The sequence below is a fragment of the Lycium ferocissimum genome, unplaced genomic scaffold, assembly GCF_029784015.1.
Source record: "Lycium ferocissimum isolate CSIRO_LF1 unplaced genomic scaffold, AGI_CSIRO_Lferr_CH_V1 ctg60, whole genome shotgun sequence".
NCBI classification, from domain to species: Eukaryota; Viridiplantae; Streptophyta; class Magnoliopsida; order Solanales; family Solanaceae; genus Lycium; species Lycium ferocissimum.
Window position 1 is genome coordinate 154,250 of NW_026726189.1, and position 18,935 is coordinate 173,184.

At 36.4% G+C, this 18,935-nt stretch overlaps 2 protein-coding genes and 1 long non-coding RNA gene across 5 annotated transcripts; all 3 read left to right on the plus strand.

Annotated features, from left to right (window-relative positions):
- The first annotated feature begins 1,145 nt into the window (after positions 1 to 1,145).
- Positions 1,146 to 4,997, plus strand: LOC132045127 (glycosylphosphatidylinositol anchor biosynthesis protein 11). The gene is made up of 8 exons (XM_059435665.1): positions 1,146 to 1,361; positions 1,447 to 1,512; positions 1,617 to 1,659; positions 1,756 to 1,810; positions 2,200 to 2,248; positions 2,601 to 2,668; positions 2,755 to 2,863; positions 4,629 to 4,997. Exons 1-8 carry the CDS (start codon positions 1,161 to 1,163, stop codon positions 4,740 to 4,742), a joined length of 705 nt encoding a protein of 234 aa, XP_059291648.1. The 5' UTR covers positions 1,146 to 1,160; the 3' UTR covers positions 4,743 to 4,997.
- LOC132045128 (uncharacterized) lies at positions 2,872 to 4,112 on the plus strand. The gene is made up of 2 exons (XR_009412350.1): positions 2,872 to 3,267; positions 3,304 to 4,112. It is a non-coding gene; the product is annotated as an uncharacterized LOC132045128 (long non-coding RNA).
- A 2,332-nt stretch (positions 4,998 to 7,329) lies between the features above and the next one.
- Positions 7,330 to 17,950, plus strand: LOC132045094 (uncharacterized). 3 transcript variants are annotated; one of them, XM_059435620.1, is made up of 8 exons: positions 7,330 to 7,424; positions 8,855 to 9,934; positions 9,977 to 10,204; positions 13,873 to 14,088; positions 14,683 to 14,757; positions 14,870 to 14,929; positions 15,080 to 15,304; positions 17,316 to 17,950. In XM_059435620.1, the coding sequence occupies exons 2-8, from the start codon at positions 8,869 to 8,871 to the stop codon at positions 17,537 to 17,539; spliced, it is 2,094 nt and encodes a 697-aa protein (XP_059291603.1). In that variant the 5' UTR covers positions 7,330 to 7,424; positions 8,855 to 8,868; the 3' UTR covers positions 17,540 to 17,950. The 3 variants fall into 3 exon arrangements, with proteins under 3 accessions (XP_059291603.1, XP_059291604.1, XP_059291605.1); XM_059435621.1 differs by having other exon boundaries at positions 17,319 to 17,950; XM_059435622.1 differs by lacking the exon at positions 17,316 to 17,950 and having other exon boundaries at positions 15,026 to 15,162.
- The last annotated feature ends 985 nt before the right edge of the window (positions 17,951 to 18,935 follow it).

The window sequence follows — 18,935 nt, forward strand, 5'->3', positions numbered from 1 at the left end:
CTCTAAAAACTAACATATAAATGTTGGACAATTTTATTATGAACATTTTTTGTTAAAATATTTTTTCCTTCATTATGCAATTACCTGGAATTTTGTAGTCGCTTCAATAATTTTCAAATTTTTTTAAAACTTTTTAATTAATTACTTTTTATCAAAATTTAATTTCCCAAATTTTTAAAAAACTTTTTCATTAATTACTTTTCGATCCTAATTTTATTTATTTAAGTCAATTTTTTTGTTTTTTTGTTTTAAAAAGTTTAGCTATTAAATATTTATAATTTTCAATTTTTTAAAACTTTTAATTAATTACTTTTAGGTCCTAATCTTATTTATTTATGTCAATTTTTTTGTTTTTGTTTTTTAAAGCCTACTTTTAAACTCCTACCTTATTTTTCACGTTCTTTGAATTGGTGCTAATAAATACAAAATCGAATTCCACCGCAACGTCCATCCCTAACTCCATCTATCCCAAAATACTTGTTAGTTAAATTGTGTATTTTATGCTTAAAGTTCATTAACTATGTATAGATTATTTATTTAGAATTAAATAACTAGATACATAAGTTATAATGTCAAATTCGGTTCCAAATTTGATTTGAATTAAATAAAGTGGAATGAAAATTTGCTTTTATATAACTACCTTGTGGGACTACAATGGGTATATGGTTGTTGTTGTTGTTATTGTACACTTTATTAAACAAATTATATTTTTAAAATACCATTTTTTACAGACCTAGCACTCTACTATATAATATTTTGAGTGAGTTGGTTCTCTAAAAACTAACATATAAATGTTGGACAAATTATGAACATATCTTGTTAAAATATTTTTTCCTTCATTATTTTTCACATAGTATCAAAATTTGATTTATTTTTGAATCAAATTTTAAAATATTACATTAATTTAATTCAATTTAGTTTCGAAATTTGACATCAATTTTGGGTCATTTTGATGTGAGAAAAATTATAAAAAGCTTTTGAATCAAATTTTAAAATATTACATTAATTTAAGATTTAGTTTCGAAATTTGACATCAATTTTGGGTCAAAAGCTCTGTTGAGACTTGGCCCGTATGCTTAGGCCCAAATAACTCTCCTGATTTAAAATCAAGAAGTGAAAAACAGTTTATCGGTTCGGTTGCAGCATTTAGGAAAAAGAAGATGGAGCAGAAGAAGAAGATACAGCAACACAAGGATGATTCAATTGGTGGAAATGCGATATTGTTGTCTGTATCACCATTGAAAGCACTTACTCTCCATCTGACATGTGGAATAGGGTTAGGTTTAGCTTTCTGGGTAACTCATCACATCTACTCCCTTGATCTCATCACACATCCATCACAAACTCTTCGTCTCATTTCGGTATATTTCTCGCCAATATAAATATCATCTGTTAATATTTGTATTCTTACATGTTCCTGATTTTGATTCTAATTTAGTTTCTCAGGTATTTTTGGCTCCAGTACTGATTCTTCTTTACAGTCACCTTCGACACAATAGGAACCAATGCTCTGTAATCCTATAATCTCTGTTTCAACTTCTTTTTATTTGAATTTGGTTTTTCAATTTTTAAACACAGTTTATGTTACTGTAATTGATTTTTTTTTTTTTTCACAGTATGTCAAAGCTGTAGGACGTGGCTTGCTGGCGATTCCTGCCGGTTAGTAATGTTTGTTATTGGTAACTATATTATTAATGTCATTTGTTTAGGATTCATATAGTGATATTTGTGAATTATCTTATTTCATGTATGTAGGAGCTGTAGTCAATGCAGTGGGAGCTACTATATTAGGAGCACCTGTTGGTTTCGAGTATGTTATCCTGTACATGTGTTTCTAGTCTTTTATGATGATACTGAAACATGAAGCCGTAGTTGAGGTTGGATGGGAAAATAGATTATGACAATGTTATGAGTTACATCAAGCATTTTAATTGCTCTCTGTGTTGCACAAAAACGCCAGCGATTAGCAATTCAAACATTCTATTGACTACTGGGAAGATATATTTTTCCCACACTAGGTTCCAGTTTGAGTTTTTGTCTCAGTTATTAGGACTTAGGAGTCACTTTTGTGCTGTCCTGTCCAACCTCAACTAGGACTATGTTAATTCAAAATATAATGGTTTCCGTTATTTTCTCTTTATTATAGCTTCGTAAATGCAGTTCTTGTCCTAACTAGTCGTCGATCCTGTCTTATCACAGGTATTTCCCCAAGACCCTTAGTTGGTCTCTTCTGATGTCACTATTCACTGTAAGTGTTAACAACTAGGACTTGCTGTTTACTGCATGAAAAGATTGCTGTCTTATAGCTATCGGGAATATTACAACAGTTGTAGTTTAGTGGATTCATCTCATGCTTACAAGTAATCTGGTTGATGTATTTAAGGAAAGAAAAGAAGAAAAGAAAAGTCAGCATGGAAATCCTGCTTGCATTCAGAAAGCTAAAGAAATGACAGGATACTTTGACCACTTAGTCACACGTTAATGTGATGTAGCATTGGTGTTTTGTCCTTGATCATTTTTCCTCCTATGTTGGTTTAGATGTTTTCTTTTTCAAAATTATTTTCTGGGAGACATAAATTTATTAAATGTTGGTTTGGCAGTTTGTACCAGCGGCTTGTGTTTTTGGCTCATCATGGACTGATTGGCACCGTGTATTTGCTAGAACAAAGTAATTTCCATTTCCTCATCCATGGGCATTTGATATTCATATCTAAGAGCTATCCTAGAGCTCATTTAGTATGTTTTTTGTTGCAGGGCAAATGAGTCCACAGACTGCATGATCTGTCTACCAGCTCATGGAGCTGTTATTGGAGCGTGGTTTGGTGCTTGGCCAATGCCACTTGATTGGGAAAGCCCATGGCAGGTATGTTACCTGATTGTCAAGGACTCAAGGTTCACGATATAGAGATTGTAGTCCATTTCATGGTGCAGAGTTTTTGAATTTCAGATGCATTAATTGCATTCGCTACAGCTTCAGTAGTCAATCATACAATATTTTGATAGTCTTGCAATAGAAAGACATTGTTTAAAGTCTCAGCATGCCCTTGTTTCTATTATATTCCCTTTTAACAAATTCTTCTCTGAATTCTTTTTAAGAAAAGTAGAGCCACCTCAACAAACCTTGCTCACCTTAATGACCTTTGCACATATAAAGTAGGATACCCAGTTCTGTTAGAAGGCAAAGCATCTGATATCATTCCTAATTATCTGCGGTGGTGATTTTGGTTAGAAAGAAATAGTGTTTTTTCAAGGAGTGTATATGAACAAGTTACCAAAAAAAAAAAAAGGAGTGTATATGAACAGAAATCAATTAAAGTTGAAGCTCATTCGTTGCACATTATCTTTTTGGTGGCTTAATTTACTGATTCGCTTGATAACATGAAGGTTCTATGTAGTTGTGACCTGTTCTTGTGTCATTCTTTTTGTGCTTCCTTGTAGAGGGTTTCCACCCCATCGTTGCCCAGATTAGTATCTCTCACCCTTATGTAAACACACACATCAGCGGGAAACCTCTTTTTGTTGCTCTGGACACTTCGAAGTGAAGCATGTCTTCAAATGAGAGGTGTTGGGAATCTGCTAGATTATTTCTTTTGATGAAGAATCTGCTGGATGACATATTTGCTTAGTCTGTTTAAAAAGAAATGATCTAGAATCTGTTAGATGATTTCTTTTTAAACAGACTAAGCAAATATTTCATTTATCATAATGAAGTATATATTCTGCTATACCAGAATGAATGCAAAAGATAAAGTGATCAAAAGGAGAGAAGAAAAGAGGTTCTCGCTCTGTGGCCCCTTTGCGTCGGGGTAAGATCAGATTTCACTGCTATCTGCAAAACTTTTTGCTCAAGTAAGGGCACCACTTGAAGTCTGCTTTGTGAAGATCTACATATTCACGCTAAGATTATAATTTAACTAAAACAGTTTGTGTTATATCCTGATACAAGGAGTGTCCAAGTTATCCCATCTAAATTCATCTAATTTGCAGTCACGCTGTTTCACCTTCTGGTGTTATGCCTTCTATTATGTTTTTGTCACTTGAGGATATACGTCCATTAAGAGTTAGGAAATTTAATTTTTTTCTTGCTTGGAGGCATGCTTGTGCAAATAAAACCTAGTAATTAACTATTTCACAACATGAGTGCATCTTCCATCATAATCTCCATTATGTTTTTCCTCCTCACTCAATTTTTTTAATCAAATCTTGCATCTTTTATACATGCCAGATGAATGGAAACTATAGCAGTTAAGGTGGAAAGTGAAAGAGGGAGAGCCAGTTTTATACCAAGAGTGTTTCACACATTTGTTTATATCTAGTTGCGTCTTTGTTCTAGTTAGCTCTTGGTGATTTTCTATTACTGTCTTAGATGTGCCAACTAGTAGCTGGTGCATATTTCTTGTGTAGTTGTTTTGCTTAATTAATCTGCATTTATACCAGTTAAAAAGGCCACAGTTATTAGCGACTCACTGGTTCCATTGGTGCTTGATTGCTAATTTCTTCATATGCATTTTCATTCTCTAGGTCTTAGAAGTGGGGGGAAGCGTCCTTTTTATAGTTTGGTTAGGAGAGTGTTTTAGTAAGTGGTTTATGCTCATTCTCATCCACGGACAATTGCTATTTGCATGTAGGAATGGCCTATTTGTGTGACTTATGGAGCTATAGCTGGTTACCTCATGGGGCTTGTCGCATCCTTGGGCTGCATATTCTTCCGTAACCATCAGCAGCATCTAAAAAGGGAATAGTATCTGTCTTCTGAGAATTAGCCATGGAAGGCTTATGATGCTACAATAATAGTCTTGGGATGAAATTAGGCCTTTTTTATGTAGCTGCATAGAAATACGATATCCAATTTTGCTCTCTTCCTAAATTCACTAATCTTTCTTCTTTTTTTAGAGCATAGTTCATCTTTTCTAGGAGTAATTTCCTTGGCATATTGTGAAAAGACGTTCATCAGGAGATAATCAAGTTCCTACAGAAGAAAATATTTGCAGGGTGGAGATGAGTACGTCGTCAATATTTCAAGTATTTTGCATTCCGTTAACTTTTGGCATTATGGATTAGTAAATTCAACCTGCTGAAGGGGACTTGTACTCTTGTAGTACACGTTCACTCTCTCTGGACATTCGGAATACTTGCAAGTTGCAACACTTATTTATGCTGAATAATCTTTTTTCTCTTCGCAATTTTGCTTTTTACTATGTCCATGCGCATTATTTGTGCCTTATTGCCATCTCTACGTGGACCTACAGAATTGGGACCTAATTTTTGTGGGGTCTTCGAATTATTCGTACCCTTTTCCCTGTGTTGAGGAGAAACATGTCTCTCACTGGTGGAGAAAAGAGTTCTGGCAGCCCAAGGGTATATATACTTGTTTAAAATTTTTTAAACCCAAGGGTATAATTGCTTCCACTTGATAGTTTAATTTCAAGTTCAAGAATTCTCTAGATTCCTAACAATTCCCTATTTTCTTTATTTAAATGAAGTCTTCCTTTCAAGTTTTCTTTAGTCTAACAACTACTTCCTGTTAAACCACTTGTCGAAAATAAAACCTCTGCAAATTTTACCCCTTAGAAAAAGCAAGATGTTATCTACCAAAGCATACTTTTGACAATCCACTCAACCCCCACTTCCTTTGCAGCGAAGAATTGACAAACAGAAGGTTAGGATAGACACGACTCACGAGGGTTGTGACATGTCTTATCGCTGCTGACAATACATTATAACATTATAATGTTGTCCTGTTCTTGAATCTCACTTGTGCGGTGCCATGGATAATCAATTTTCTATGTGAACTGGGGCCGTGGCCAAAGACTTCAATGTCTTTGCCTTTGTCTTGTCTCCTTTTTTTCTTTCTACTTTCCCTTAGGATTGCTCTTTTTCCCCCCCCTTTAAAATTGTACACCATTAATGTGAAAGGGCAATCACAAAGTTAAAACAGCAATCACAAAGTTAAAACACTATCCAACTTTAATTTGAGTGAAATATTGGCCCTCTGCGAAGAACCAGTCGAAAACAGAATGTCAAGCTTAGCCATTAAAATTTAATTTATTCAACCAATCCATGTATTTAACAAATGGCGGATTGAGCCAAATACGGATTAATTTGCCTTTTCCTCAGTTAGCTCATTTGAAAATTTAGATAACCCATACAGTCCAAATTGACTATTAACAAAACTTGAAAGGTTAATTTAGGTTTGGCTGGTTAGACATGATCATTGAAAAAAATAAAAAGAAAAAACTTTTGTTCTTCGTTACATTTATTAATTGAATAAAATAAATTATAGACAAACAAACAGACAAGTGAAAAATAATTTTAAATTGGATGAATTGCTCGCTCATCTTGATTTAAATAAATTTGAACAGATTATAATCCATTTTTTTTGTGTGGAATGCTCTTTAACTGGTCTTTAAGCACGAATTTGAAATCTTTAATATTTGTGTTTCGCCTAAAACTCAAATTTGAAATCAAATAAATATTTTTAAAAAAATATCAATATTTGTTCTATTCGGCAAAAAACCCATTCGAATAGGCCTAATTTTGCCCGAAGGTTAGCCAAGTCAAAACGAATAGGCTTAACTTGCAACAAATCAAATTTTTTAAAAAAATATCAAGGTTCGAACCGAAACCTCGGGGTATTAGGCGAATGGCCAAAATTAAAGACCAACAATTTGAGGGGTAAAAATTAAAGACTAGGAGCCCGTTTGGAGCCTATAAGTTAGCCTTAAGTTCGTTTTTAGTTTTTTTACCCGAATGTGAATAACTTAGCCATTTTGCTTAAAATAAGCCCAAAAAATTAATTGAGTTTGTTTGCCTCAACTTATCTAAAACAAATTATAAGTTCGAAAACAACTTATGCCAAAAAAAAAATAAAGACCACACCAACTTATTTTTTTGCTTATGGCTTTTTAAAAATTAAATACCAGTGCCATTGAAGGGGAATCGTGCAAATGACCCATTATAATCCAACTTAATTATCTTGTCAACGATTTAAATTCGCTTAATTTACGCTGACTTGTCCATTAGAGACTCCTAAACGGCTCTAGCCGTGGGTGCAGCGCGTTCTAAGGACGCCATGTTTATATTCGAATTTTCTTAAATTCCAAAAGTACCCTCAGGATTATCTCAAAAAAGGTCGAAAAGCCCACATATCAAAAATGGCACGTCATCTAGGAAGTTGAAGCCACAAAGTAAAGTAAAGCTTTCCCAGTCGACGTGTCATAGAGCAAAAAAGAACAACTGGTCCCACACCGAACCCTTTAAAAACTCTTACTATTAGAGCCCTTATAAGCGCCAAAAAACACACATATATACAACATTTCATACACCATACCCCTACCACCACCACCACTCTCTCCCTCTAAAACCCCCTTTGTTTCTCTCTCTATATTTTTTCATTTTTTTGAAAAATTGTCCGATCATAACTGGTACGAATTCTTCTAAACACACGGGCGAGTTCGTACAGATTTTAATCTTTATCTATGAATTTGAATATCTTTTTGTTGATATAGATATAAAGTTCTTGAATAAATTTTTTGTTTTAATTTTTGAAATTGGTTGGGGTGATGGTGTAATTAATGTGGGGAGATTAGTGATCAGTTTTGATGGTATAAACACAGTAATACTGTTTGGATTGTTAGACTTTTTTTTATTGTTTGTTATTTTTCCATTAAATGTGCACTTCCGTTATTGGATTCTTGTAATAATCACAAAGAGGAATTTATTGGGTATCCGTTTTCCTCCATTTTCTAGGTTTTACTGTTCTTGAGTGCGGTAAAATGGCATTTAGGGCTTGTAACGCTCAAGAGTAGGCAATAGAGACGATTGTGTGTCGTGCTTACTGGGTAGAAATTTTTCTGCTATCTCTCTGTATGTCGGTTTGATTTTCGTTGTTTTCATTTTTTGTTATTTGGGCTTTTGATGATGTTCTGGTGCTTCTTGATTTGTATTTGTTTTTGTCCCTGAGGTGTGATCACATTTTGTGTAGTCTACTGCTCTAAGTAGTTAACCTTTAGTTTCCATGATTGACATATCGAAAGTTATCTTTGCGTATATCTCAATTTGGAATAGCGATCAATCTTGTGGGATTACACTGGGTATGTTGTTGTTGTTGAATCACGAGAAGTATATGAAGGGAGCCTTAATAGGTCTTGACAAATGAAAATGGAGCGAAGAATTTGGCTGTCTTTATTCTTTGGCTTCTCTTGATTATTTTGTGAATTGCATCCCCTTTTACAGCCTTTCATATGGAAATGTGTGATTTAATTTTTTTTTTTTTTTTTTGTATTCTCAACCTGTTCATCTTGCTTTAATGGTGTATCAATCTGGTGAAAATGTGATTTTTCCTATCCTTATTAGCAGTGGAATCTAGAAGGTTAAAAGTTATTGTGGTTAAACTTGCTTTCGTTGAGAATTTCGTGATAGTGTCACCTATTTGTCTTTCAACTGTGATGTTACTGCATTACTTTGCTTTTGTTGAAGCTGTTTCATTTGGTTTATTTTTGAGCCAACTGGTAGCAAATGATTAGTTTTATCCTTCTGCAATGGAAGGAAATGACTCTTCTAAATTGGTCAGAACTCAGAATCATGATGTTCGTTTTCTATCTAAATACTCTATGTTCTTTGACACCAAGGTGGATCACTCCCCCACCCAAAAGAGTGTTTAACCGGCTCATCTCTAGAATAGTTTAGAAGATTTTGTTTTGTTCTATGTGCAATTACAGCATCAGCTTCGGTGAGCATTTAAGTATAATTTTATTATGCTTTTCTTTCTGCTTGTCATCTCCTCTAGTTTATGAAGTAGATATCTTTGTGTGAATGGGAGTAGTCAAGCTTACCTTTTGATTTAATTGATCAGAATCAAGCTATTCAATGGGACGTGATGAACCAGAGGACCTGCCAGACCCTACTTCATTTCACGCTTTTGATGATCTTTCCCTCAGCATCCGACAAAGTGGAGCTGCTGATTATAACGGTGATATCCAAGGCGGGTTCAGTTCAGGGGCTAATGTCGCATCCTTCCCTTTCGTATCTCTGCCTGTGGTCCGTCCTCTTCCAGGAAATGTTAATGAGATGAACAACTTTGAGATAAACGGTTTGAAGAATCTCAATACCTTGCATCATCAACATCTTGAACAGAATTTAATGAACGTCAGAAATATTGCACCCAGCTTTCCATCAGAAATGCCACATTGCATAGGAAATGGTGCAGAGATAAACCATTTGAATATGAATAACAACATGCCGGCCTCAAATAGTCTCATGAATGAAGGTGTCTTGTTCAAGGGAATCCAGAATCCTGGGGCGAGCATGAATTTTATGCCTATGCAAAGCAGTGGAGCTGGGTGTTTTGAAAGGACTGGGAAAGCAAGAGGTATTAGTCAAAATAGCTTGCAGGCAAGTGGAAGTCCTTTTGACATTGGGTATAACATGCATAATACTAAAAGCATTGGCGGAATAGGAATTCATAATGATGCCAGGGTCAATCCTGTTCCTTTCCCTTCACCAGAGAACATTGATGGTAGTTTTCTGACCCTTGGAGTAGGAAGTAACATAGAGGATAGATCAAACCTTAAATTCAGCAGCAAAGAGGTCAGGAGCAGACTGGAGGAATCTGTTTTGCCACAAAGTAACAATTCTCATGCCCAACAAATGAGAAGAAATTTCCCAAGTTTAATTCATGGTGGTCCTGGTGGTATTACAAATTTTCAGTGTGATAGTGGTGGTTTGCCAAATTCAGCCAGGAATTCGAGTGTTTCAACCTGCCCTTTAAACGATGATGAAATTGTGCTTGCTCCGGGCTCTAGAAGCAGTTCACCTCCATTTATGTATGTAACACCAGATGCGCGACTCAACTCATCTAACACCAGAAATTTAGGTGCTGTTGGTAAAGCTGATCGAAGACTCTCTGAACCTGATCCTCTCAAGTATGCCCAAGGTGGTTTGCCTCCTCATCCATTGCCATTTAGCAGCAATTCAGGTGGTTTGCCTCCTCATCCATTGCCATTTAGCAGCAATTCAACTTTACCCCCTCATGTTCGATTTGGTAGAATGGCAGCAATTCAATCTGCTCAACCTGTTGGGGTAGCAGCTCAACCAACTCTTATGCAGCAGAGCAACCTACAAACAAACATTCCCAGGAATCAATCTTCCATGGTATCTCCTATTCTCAGTCATGGCGGCGGCAGAGTGAGGCAAGACCATTTAGGTGTGTTTATGAACTTCTTTTTCTGTTTCCTGAATCCAACAGTTATCGATTTATCCATTTTGTACTTTAACACTAGTTTATGCTGATATTTTCTTATGATTGGATTTCTTGATCCTTTTTTTACCTAGTAGAGAATGACCATTATTCAAGAGAACGGCCTCTTCTTTCAAAGATGTTCACTTTTAATTTCAGCAAGGAGTTTTAGTGTATATGCATGGCAACTGAAATAACAGTTTGTCAAAAATCAGAACTGATTTTTTCTGCTTACTGTATCAGAAATCCAAAAATATTCCTGAGTCTAATTGGCTCAGCTTGTTACTTTTCTTGCCATATATGTTCTGAGTTGGAGAGTCTATAGACCTCATTTTAAAGAAAGTTTGCAAATGAATTTGACTTGACCATCATTATCAAAAAAAGAAAATGAAATTGATTTGACCGATATTATTAGCTTCTTTGAATGTGAAAACACTCTCGTCTTCCAACGGAAGTTATCGTTCTTTTAAGTCGCATTTGCAGACATCTTGATAAATAAAGAGGAAATACCTTAGTGATGCAGTGTGAACAAAATGCTATGAGAAATGGGAACAGTGTGTAAAGAAATAAAGGATCTAGTGGGAGCTCTAGGAACAAGGCCATATTTCAAGTCTTATCAGTGTGTGGACTGTGTTTGCATAGGTTGTTTGGGCCATGTGAGGAGTTTGCTCCGTGAAATGATGCTTTCTTCTAACTTGTTAACATAATTGTCTTAAACAACTTTAGTGCTGAATCCTATCAAATATTTCTGGATTGAAATTATTCCGTGCCTAAAAGTGAAGTACGTGAATTTTCTCCAGAAGTAGATCCAGAACCTACACTGGCAGAATCTACAAGTGCGAGATTATTTTTTAAGTCTCTTCAAGAAAGAGGTATAGGATGAGACTAGCATACATGCACTGTTTGCCTTATATCTCCATAAAAGCTTATGTCATCTTTGGAACAGGGAAATGGGTGTGCTGAGGTTTTACCACTATACTAGAATAGTAGATTCTTCTTACAAAGTTGTTGAACTTTTAAAATGTGAGAATTATCTTAATTTGGGTTTGCATGTCCATGAAAGGTTATCCATCTTCATTGGGTGGAACTCAAGCAGTTGATGGTTTTCCATTGTTAACAAGCACTGAACTGCAAAGTGAGTGCACTTGTTCTGCTTATTTTACGTTTCATGCAGAATTATATAGAAAGTAGTAGCTCTAATGAGAACTCTTCCCTATGCATTTTTTCCCCTGTGCATTTATTCTTTGGAGAGTCTTTGACTTTTCAACTTTTTGGAGGTGTCGCGGGGGGTCTATAAGGGTGTTGAACTCAACCAAATAGTAGTATTCTGCTCAGGGAGTGGGAGCAGTGATATTTCGTTAACTCCCTCTTTTTGAAACACAATCATTATTAAGTACGTGGTACGTAATTGGACACACTTTTAGGGAATGATCTCTTCTACCTTCGCTTCCAAGCGGATATGTTTGGATAAGGTACGTTTCCTAGTGGACAACCGGAAAACAAGGTTCCTAACTGCTTAAAAATTGAAGATACTTTTTCCTTTTTCTATTCTTTTTCGGTGCATCTCAAAAATGATGCACTACTTTTTTCTCCTGGTTTTGGGTGGAGGTGAGTTGAGGGTGGAGCTGTGATGATGGATTGTGGATTTGGGATTCTGATAAGTTGCTGGCTTGGACGTTTGGTCTCCATAAGTTGCAACTTTTCTGTTAACCTGTGTCAAAACTAATCTTGTCTTTGTCCTTGCTGGATTTAGATCTAAGAATATGGGATCTGAGCTGATTTAAGCGACAATAGTAAGGCCTATTAGAGTATTGGTTGACTGTGAGTCAATATGGGCTCTGCTCGAGTTCATACCTACTTATGCTCATAACCAGATAAACTAAAATGACAGAACGAAGAGTACTTTTTACCATATAGCAGTGGAGGTTACAACACTAACAACTATACCTCAGTTCCAAGCAAGTTGGAGTCAGTGTTGTCAAAGGCGCGCTTAAAGTGCCTTAAGCCCTAAAGCGAGGCTCAAAACATGTTGAGCGCTTCGCCTCGCTTTATGTGCGCTTCAGTGTCATCATCAGGGGACATGCTTTTCCTTGCCAATGAGCCTCTCTTGAAGAGGGGACACTAGATAATTGATATTTCACTTTATCATAATGTTTTTACAATTTCTTTGTCCATATATTTGTTATTCATGCTTATTATTATTTGTCTTAGACTAAACATATAATATATTTGTATTTTTGCACCATTGCGCCTTTTTTTATTAAAGCCCGCGCTTTATTTGCGCTTAGATCCCCAATTGACCTTGGAGCTTTATTGCGCTTTTCGCTTTTGGTTGGAGTTGGCTAATCCCCACTGCCACGTTTCTCCATTTAAGCTCAATTCATTTCATCATCATACCAAATGAAGATAAAAGTGAAAAATAAGTTAAAACACATGTAATATAAATATAAATAATAAACTATTAGAATTTCTCTATATTACTGCCGTATAAGTCTATGATAAGGTCAAATTACTCCTAGAAAAGCAATAGGTCCAAAAATTTAATGTACTAACAAGACTAAAAGTTATTCCCTATGATATCACCTATACGATTATGGACCCTTTTCTTTCATTGTACCCAATCTCTAGCTAAGTTTGCATTTATTCTAAGAATTGTAGGTCTTCTGAGGAAACTTCCTTTCATGTGATTCTTGGTCTACCTCTTTCCTTTTTTACACCTTCACTCACCATAGTTTCACACCTACGGGCTGGTGCTCTGTAGGTCGAAGCAGGACATGACCAAACTATCTCAAGTGACCTCTCGTTTTATCCTCAATTTGGTGATATTGCACCATCTGGTGAATGTGGACACTTTTTTAATCTTATCTAATCTTGTATGATTCTGTATTTATCTTAGCTTCCGCATTTCTGCAACACTCATTTTATGGATACGGTGGATTGTTTGCTTTTTGTTTGGCTTAATTAAATTGGACAGGAAGTTTTAAGAATGTAAAGAAAGCTTTTGAATCTTGTAAACTTAAACTAAAGGTGTGTAAACATACCAAAAGTACCCTTTGAATCTTGTAGTCTTATATATGTCACGCCATTCCTGTTAGGAAGTGTCCTTAGGAGTAAAATGGAATGTTGGAATATGGAACTTGCTCAATATGAAAGAGGCATTCTTTTTTAAACAAACTAAAATGAAAGTAAACTCATAAATCGAAATAGATGTTGTATTCTACTTTTTCTATGGCTGTGGGGGGTAGACGAAGTTGTAATTGTGCGCTCTATATCTTGGTTGTCTTGTCAGTTGGCAGAGCACTACGTTTCAGAGAGTTATGTCTATGAGGTGTTAAAATGGTTGATCTGATGTTTTGACAAATTATAGGCCTGTAAGGTCATAAAGTTGGTCTGCCTAAACATGACTCTACAACCACTTTTTTAATGAGTAGGATGAGAGAATGTGAGCTATAAACATGTGATTTTGATTAGGTGTTCTCTTTTTTCGTGTGGCGCTACATGCATGGCTATTTGAGTTTCTCTTATATATTTTTCTCTTGTCCTCATGGATTCTATAACTTGCCTCTTTGTCTACTTCAGCTGCTGCTTGTTGACTTAGTGTGGTGCCTAACTCTGCTTTAATCAAATTTCTCCAGGTCAGCAATCTTTTGTTAATGTTCCACATCCTTGTGGGAATAATGCATTTCCTGAAGGAGTGGGAGCTCAAATTGCGGGATGGAGTGGCATCCAACCTACCCCTGGCAATCAATTTCCTAAGAGGCTAGGTGTCCAGCTTAATGACGGGGCTATTTCTCAAGCTACTCGAGAAGGTGTTCTTCCTGGGACGGGAGGCATCCAGCAAATTAGACGGGGTAAATCATGTTGGAACTATTTTAGCATGCACTTGTATTTTCAATGGAGAGGGTATCTCATCATTTTTAAAAATGCGTTTATAGAATGAAAAAAGAAGCCCGAAAAATAGTTTACCTTTCAAAAAAAAAAAAAAAAAAGAAAAAAAAAAGGAGCCAGAAATATATATGAAATCCTTAGTCAGGCACTGTAAAGTGAAGTGCAATGGCCTCTGATTTAGCTAAGAAAAACAAAGTGCAAGATGATAATTAGAATGAGGATGATGATTATGCCCATCAGTCAAAGTGGTTGACTTCATTTATACCTATTTGGACTTTTGGAAGTAGTGTGGCAGATATGCTACGTTGCATGGATCTTGATATGCTTTGACGGACCCATGTAGAACTGGTTTAGGTATTCCGTGTGGACTCTTCAGATTACACTAAAAAAAAGGATGCACCTGTTCCAGATACTTCCACTATCCCATACTGGCTACGTACTCTTAAACAAATCCACGTAACTCAGAGATTAGAACATTGCAGAGCTTGAGTTCACATTGTACTTTTTGTTTGGTGCTTTTCTCATTTTTTGTTTTCTGCTTTGGCGACCATTTGTAGGTAATTCGTATCAGTCTCAAGATCTTGGATCTAAAATGCACCCCACTGCTCTTCTTCACCCCCCTTTGGCTATGGGTATCTACTAACTTTGTTCATATCAGATAAATGCTCCATTTTGCTTTTGTATGTATTTGAAGTAATCTGACCTCCACGTAACATCTGAAGAGATTGTTCTGATGTCATGTAGGTCGGCATCAAGGTGCTTCACCAGCCAATTATAATGTTAGTGGAGTCCCGTATCATGCTGGTATGCCATGAAAACCCAATATAAGGAACTCTCTAGCGTTGGTTATTCCATTGACAATATCTATCTTTTGCATTTTTGGTGGCATGCACATTTTAGAACCAAAACCTGCTGATTCCTGATTTGTGCTCTCATTACATTTGCTACACCAAGGTCAAGGCGTTCCAATATCAAAGGTTGATGTGACCCCTCAGGCTTCATATATTCCTGGCCACACTTCCCTTAAAAGAAGAGCAGTTGGAGCCCCTCCAACTGCTCCGACCTGTCAGCGAAGGAGAACATTGACTCAACACAATCAACAGCTGATAGCGCATCTGAGGCAGAATACTAATGCTCCAGTTCCTGCATCTTCTCCTTCTCCCCATGTAAAGTCGCAAGGTATCTCAAGCTATCTCACATGCTTCTATGTTTTGTATTTTTGTAATGTAGTTTGTTAGTATTTGATCTACAAGATACTCTTTCTGGTGCTTTCCCTTTTCACATGGTTTGTTTTATAAGTCTTGGAAATAGTATGCAATCTGTTTCTTCACCACGGATATATACGCAACTTAATTGTTTGTTAGCGTTTCCGTGAGTTCATCGGAGAAAGTCTGTGTTTTTGCCTCTTGCTCTGACTTTATCACTCATCTAGCTGCATTATATGTGTCAAAATACTGCATCACTATTGTGTTTCTATTTCTTGTGGCATCTGTATCGCAACAATTTACAAGTTTTGACACCGTAGATGTGACTAGAGACAAAAAATTATAAGAGACTTTTGAGTCTTTGAATTAAGTGTCAAAGACTCAAGTCTTAAGAAATGGGAAGGGGATCTCTTTTTTAATTAGTGTTAATGACACATTTTTTTAGAACCCCAATATTTTCTTATTCACACAAATCCCCTACTCTTCCCCGTCCCCCTTCACTCTGCCCCATCCTCCGGCGCGGCCTCCTCCTCTTCCTTCGCCTCTAAACAACCAATGGATGTTTAAATATTTCCGGGTTGTTTAAACAATTCTCAGGATATCTAAACAACTTCCTGGATTTTGAACTAAACAACCTGAAATTGTTCTCAAGCTGTTTAAATAATTCTTGGTTGTTTTGGATGGACTGCATAATCCCCTCTAGTGTTACAAATCTTGACAAGAGATACAAAAACAAGAAGGAGAAAATGAAGAAATTGCAGAGAAGATAAAGGAAGAAGAGGATGAACAAAGAGAGAAGGAAGGAGAAGATAGAATGAGAGGAAAAGGAACCCAAAATTTGAAATTTCAATATAGGAAGGAGAAGATAGAATGAGAGGAGAAGGAACCCAATTTTTTTTTTTTTTTTTTTAATATATGAAAACGGGTTATATGAAATTTTCGGATATTTTAATACTTAGCCCCAATATTTTAAAAATTATCCCCAACTCAATTATCTTTGACTTAGTCAAACATCCTTTATTCAACACTCTCAAGAGGTCTTTTGCTGCATTCTCCTCATGTGTCGAGGACATAAGTTACATGGACAGCCAGGTACAGGTATACAGTACAATACACATGCTTATATGTTGGATTTGTCATCTAAATTATAGGATTCGGGATATGGATGGTTACAAATGCTGAGATACACTGATAAATGTACCGTATGATATATATTTTAGTTGTTGAATTGAGAAGTCACTGAACCAAAACAAATGCGAAGTTTTTCTTGGTACTTTATGTGAATTATATTTTTACACAGACATACACCCAAAAGGTGACATCAAAAAATCAACCTATGTTTCTCCATCATAGCTGTAGGCAATGCACCCTGTTGAGTTGAGCGAATATGGTGGGTATACAGGTGCATCAAGGATGTCAACTTAGCTCTGTTACGTGTTGAGTGTTTTATATACTCCATTAGCTCTGTTACGTGTTGAGTGTTTTATGTACTCCATCTATTTTCATGTAGCGTGCGATTCAGTTGTGATATATTGGTAAGCAATGGTATAAATAACTCAGAACCGCGTCTTCTCTTCTTTTATGATTTACCAATCAGGCTTTTCAGCCACATCTTCTCCTCACAATTTTTACTGAAAGTTTATAGTAGAACCAGCCAATTGTGGACAGCTATACGCTCAGCCACTTGCGCTCTTCATTTGTTTCTTTTTTTATTTATAACTGTAGCTAAATTTTATTTCATGAAAGACTATAGTGCATCAGTACAAAAAATCTGGAATTGGACCCCTTACAACTGGAAGGGAATCTAAGAACTCCAGCATTATATCAGTATCTCAGAAGGGCATTACACAAAGTCATAAGAGCGAATACATCTTTTTTGTTGTTGTTTGTATTTCTGTGTGAAAATAGTGATAATGTACTCATTTTACTGCTAAATATTACTGTTGAAACAACATTGTAATAATGTAGAGTTGGAATCTTTTCAGCAGGTTTGGAGGAATCACCTCAACCCATTGGAGAGAAGTGCTTGTTGTGCAAGAGGGATGTGGCATTCAATCCTGAAGGCCCTATTTCTCGACCTGCTATTCCACCAGCCGTTGCTGTTCTTCCCTGTGGGCATGTATTTCATGACCACTGCCTGCAGCTTATCACACCAAAAGACCAGTCAGAAAATCCCCCTTGCATACCTTGTGCTTTAGGTGAAACATGATGTGATCATTTTACTCAAATTGTTTTGGATGGGGGCTTAAATTTTGTAATTTTGGCGTTGCAAACGAGAATGGAAGGGCTCCCAGCTTCTTTTTGTAAAGGATTAGGGTATAGTTCGTCGAACTGTACATATAGGTGGGGTGAGAATCGGGCCCCATGGGTAGAGATTAGCCCATTATGTAAAGTTACATAGAAACTCAGCTTTTTGACCCCTGGAAAGAAAAAAATATTAAACTGGAAACTTACAAGTTACAGCCGATCTTTTAAACAATGACCGACGAGGATCGGACATATAGGAGGTATTTGATCTCCTGTGCATCTGTTGATACATATACCTTCGGTTTCAGAGCTGATAATTTTTTTGGATGGTACAAATATTGTATATGGCATGTCTCTTTTCTTCATTTTATCATTTCTTTCTTTTCCGTTGGCTGGGAGTGTCTTAAAATAGTAAGTTACGGTGTGATGGCTACTAAGAGTCTTGCACCTTGTCAGGCTGTAAAACTCCTCCAAGTTTCAGTCTACGTCGGAATTTTGCTACTTTTAGAAGTAGAAATCATATCCGATTCTTTCCTCTTCTGTGTTTTTGTGGTTGTGATTTCTAAATGGTGTACCAAAGGACAGCTCGGTGCACAAGCTATTTTGTCACCCAAGGTCCATAAAAGGACCGTATTTCAAGGGGGTGTGATATGGGTATATGTAGGTAGGTAGCCTACCTAAAATAATCATCAGTCGGTATGAATGTGTGATCATGTAACTTTACTATTACTTAAAGGCTGCTGTTTTAGATCAGAGATAATGTGGTCCGGCATCTTACTTTTGGCAATCTTCAACAATGAGAAAATAGTTAAATTGTTCAGAGAGATAATGTGGTCCGGGGCGCATTTTTTGGTACTCTTCTGCAATCTCAGACAATAGATCTCAGACGAGGTCGAGATGTGACATCCATTGAAATGCGTCTGTTATATTCCCGTGTTTCAATTTGGGAAATTCATGTGGTGTAGAGAACATATAAGGGGTATTTACATTTAGTAACTACACTTATTTTAATTATAAGCAAAAGCGCTTTACCCCCCCCCCCCCCCCGAACTTCGCAACTTTTTTATACACACGCTAAACTATGCGGAGGATTAAAAACCCCCCGAACTTGCAACTTTAAGTGCCCACACCCCCTTAAGTGTCCACACCCTTAGCCGTGTAAACACGCGCCGTACACGTGTAAAAAATGCCGATGTGGTTGTCCACGTAGATATCCACGTAGATAATTACAACCCGACCCAAGTTACCCATTTATTTTAACTTTAAACTAAACATTGGGATTTAAACCTCTTTTATCGTCAAAATTTCAACCCCTCACCGATGGTTTGTCTCCTTCATATGTTCTCTAAAAGCACGTT